This window comes from Cucumis melo, chromosome 1, assembly GCF_025177605.1.
Source record: "Cucumis melo cultivar AY chromosome 1, USDA_Cmelo_AY_1.0, whole genome shotgun sequence".
In the NCBI taxonomy this organism is placed as follows: Eukaryota; Viridiplantae; Streptophyta; class Magnoliopsida; order Cucurbitales; family Cucurbitaceae; genus Cucumis; species Cucumis melo.
Window position 1 is genome coordinate 15,827,548 of NC_066857.1, and position 3,703 is coordinate 15,831,250.

Sequence of the window (3,703 nt, forward strand, 5' to 3'; positions counted from 1 at the left end):
TGGAAGAAGAACACCAAATAATCTTTATCAAAGTTCACCCAATAATTAGGTGCAATATAAACATATGAATATCCCAAAAAAATTTATCATCCAAGTTTAATCTAGAGGATGATCAACTAATTCTTGAATTTTTTAATCTTGAATCAACAACATGATCAATTAAACTTGAATTCACAATATGATTAACCAAATCTTGAATATAATCTAGCTACAACATGATCAATTAAACTTGAATTCACAACATGATTAATCAAATCTTGAATCTACAACATGATCAATTAATCTTGAATTCACACCGTATGATTAATCAAATCTTGAATCTAGATCAATTAAACTTAAAACCACAATATGATCAATGAAATTTTGAATCCACAACATGATCAATTAATATTGAATTCACAAAATGATTAATCAAATCTTGAATCTGGATCAACTAATCTTAAAATCACAATATGATTAATCAAATCTTGAATCAAGATCAATTAAACTTAAAAACCACGATATGTTTAATAAATCTTGAATCAAGAAACTAATAGAAAACAAACATATTCCAACAATTTAACATGAAATTCATGCTCTGATACCCCTTGTTAGTTGTTAGGAATAAATATTTTAAATATATATAATAGATTAGCTCAAGATCATTCATGCCAAATTATCAAGCATAAGTTACATGCCAAATTTCATTGTCAAGAATAAGTTGTATGCTAGATACCATTTCAGAGTAAAATGATGGCTGGAAGATGACTATTATCTTTCATAACCAAAACATTGAATGTCCTTATTGGGATCTTTCTCTTGATGAGACGAAAGAAAGACTGAATACTTCTTATTTTGGTATATCGGAGACCATAGCCCTAAGTTTCTTTATATACTAGTTCAATTAGAATTCCCGTTAAATCCTAATCAATCTAAAAATAGGTTTCTACATTTTAATCTATACTCAATTAGAAATCTTAAATCTTAATTAAATAAATCACATAATGGACCTAATTTAATAAAATAATCCAATATGATAAATTAACAATTTACATACCTAGCTCATATTTTAATTATACCTATTATTTACCACATGTAAACTTAGCGAAATTAGATGGAAAATCGATCTAACACTAAGGTTTGTGCCAAATTTGGAAGTCCCCGACACCTTTATCCTAAATTTGGATTTGTAATTCTATCTCCTCTCCCCCTCCCCCTCTCCCTCTATATACGTGGATATGAAAGAAATTAAAACAAAAGGTATATCATCCAAATAGAGAGAAAAAAGATACTATCCCAAAATGAACTTTGCTCCCCAAGTATCCATATCAAAGAAGGAAGAAGAAGAAGCACGTGTTCAAATATGGAAATACATATTTGGCTTTGTGGAAATGGCGATTGTAAAATGTGCAATAGAACTCAGAATAGGTGATACAATAGAAAGCCATGGAAGCCCCATGACACTCTCCCAATTATCCACAGCTTTAAATTGTTCTTCCTCACTTCTATACCGCATCTTGAGATTCTTAGTCCGACGTGGAATATTCAAACAAGAAATCACTGAAGAAAATGTCATAAGCTATGATCACACACCTTTGTCAAGGCTGCTTGCAAGTAGCAACAACAACAGCATGGCTCCACTTCTTTTATTGGAGAGCAGCCCCGTGATGTTGGCACCATGGCATAGGCTCAGTGCTCGAATTAAAGGCAATGGAGAAACCCCATTTGAGGCTGCTCATGGAAAAGATGTATGGAGCTTTGCAGCAGCTGATCCAATACACAACATAGTAATCAATGATGCTATGTCATGTACTGCTAGGGTTCATACTGTGCCAGCAATACTTGAAGATTGTCCACAGATTTTTGAAGGAATTGGAAGTTTAGTTGATGTGGGAGGAGGAAATGGAACTTGCTTGAGCATGATTGTTAAGGCTTTCCCTTGGATTAAAGGCATCAACTTTGATCTTCCACATGTCATTTCTTCTTCTCAACAATACATTGGTGTTGAACATGTTGGTGGAAATATGCTTGATTCCATTCCTAAGGCTGATGCTGCATTCATTATGGTTAGTACGTACACATAACTAGCATAATTTGATTTAGTAGTTCTACAATTTCTAAGTTTGTGTTTGTTTGGTCATCTAATTTGCAGTAGTGTATATATCAGGTATGAATTTTAATTAAAAATTGTTTGACGGGTCGTTAAACTTTTAAGTTTTTGTCTAATGGATTCTTGAAATTTCAAAATTTTTGAGTCTATTTGATTGATTAGTTAAACCTGCTTTCAGTGTTTATTAACATTCACAGACTTAAATAGGCACTAATAATGGAGATTAAAATCTAGGGACCTTTGTAAGAATGAAATTGAAGACTTTCGGAGATTTAGTAGATACTTTTAAAAGTTAAAAGCATATGAGAAAAAAAATTAAAACCTAAGTTATTCACGAACTTAATTTCTAATTTACTTAAAATATAGGTAACAAATCAAATGACCAGTAATTCTTAACTTTTTCGTAAAAGTATTAATTTAGTTCATATACTTTACAATTTGTAATGATTTAGTCTTCACCAGGGAAATTGTTGTAAAACTGTAATAAAATTGGATACATGTGGAAATCAATAAATTAATCAGGGAGAATCATTTTTTTAGAAAAAAAAATAAAACAATAAACAGTTTAACAAAGTTGACCATTCATTTTGAAGAATTTCATAATAATTAATAGGAACTAAATTTTTATGTTTTATTCCAGTTAAGAATACAAATAATGAATCGTTCCTAATTAAAGTACAAGAAACAAATTGTTGGTTTTGTAAAAGTTTAGGGATCAAACATGTTTTTTAACCTAAAAAATAGCTAGATATGAACCTTAGCTTTCATATTTGCATGTTACATTTATGTGCTGAAATCTTTTGGATAAGAAAAAGGTGTATTAACTTTTGTTTGTTGAATTATTTTATATTAGTGGGTGCTACATGACTGGGATGATGAGACCTGTATCAAAATATTGAAGAACTGTAAAGAAGCAATTTCAGAAAAGAGAGGAAAAGTAATCATTGTAGAAGCAATTATTGAAGAAAGATCAGAGGAAGAAAACAATAATAATAATCTTGGGGATGTGGGATTAATGCTTGACATGGTGATGATGGCTCATACCGAAAATGGCAAAGAAAGAACAATCAAGGAATGGGGTAACGTTCTTCGTCAAGCTGGTTTTACTCGATACACCATCACACCTATTCGAGCTGTTCACTCTGTAATTCAGGGTTTCCTTTGATTTACAAATGTCCAAAAGAAAAAAGTCTATATTTACATTTTGTTATTGTATGAATTTCGTCTTTTTACTTCGACGTAATGTAATGTGTGAGACGGAGATATTTAATCTTTGACCTTTTGGTTAAAGAAATGATAACGTCATTTAAAGTATGTTTAGTTTGTGATTTGTGTGAAGGTTTGGTTAATTATGATAATAAATAATAAAGATTTTGTTGTAAATCCTATTAGATTGACACATGTTTAGCCTCCCTCCTTCATTGAATTTATTTTACATTAATAAACTATACTTAAAATTGACGTTTGAAATAGTTAACTAGGTGGGGTCAAAACTATTTTTGTACTATTTACAACCATCCATCTCAGTAAAAAATAATTAATGTTTTGCATATGATAGATAGAACTAAATAATGGTATGTGTATGATTAACCAGTAGTCTTTTAATTATTATTA

The 3,703-nt window shown here is 30.4% G+C and overlaps 1 protein-coding gene across 1 annotated transcript; it reads left to right on the top strand.

Moving 5' to 3' along the window:
- Positions 1-1,086: 1,086 nt before the first annotated feature.
- Positions 1,087-3,472, top strand: LOC103490252 (acetylserotonin O-methyltransferase-like). Its single transcript, XM_008449684.2, has 2 exons — positions 1,087-2,045; positions 2,943-3,472. Exons 1-2 carry the CDS (start codon positions 1,281-1,283, stop codon positions 3,252-3,254), a joined length of 1,077 nt encoding a protein of 358 aa, XP_008447906.1. The 5' UTR covers positions 1,087-1,280; the 3' UTR covers positions 3,255-3,472.
- The last annotated feature ends 231 nt before the right edge of the window (positions 3,473-3,703 follow it).

Excerpts from the sequence above, each read along its gene's own strand:
- LOC103490252 (XM_008449684.2), top strand. The coding sequence starts at position 1,281 with ATGAACTTTGCTCCCCAAGTATCCATATCAAAGAAGGAAGAAGAAGAA. Across the intron at positions 2,046-2,942 it reads CTGATGCTGCATTCATTATG|TGGGTGCTACATGACTGGGA; the intron begins GTTAGTACGTAC and ends ATTTTATATTAG.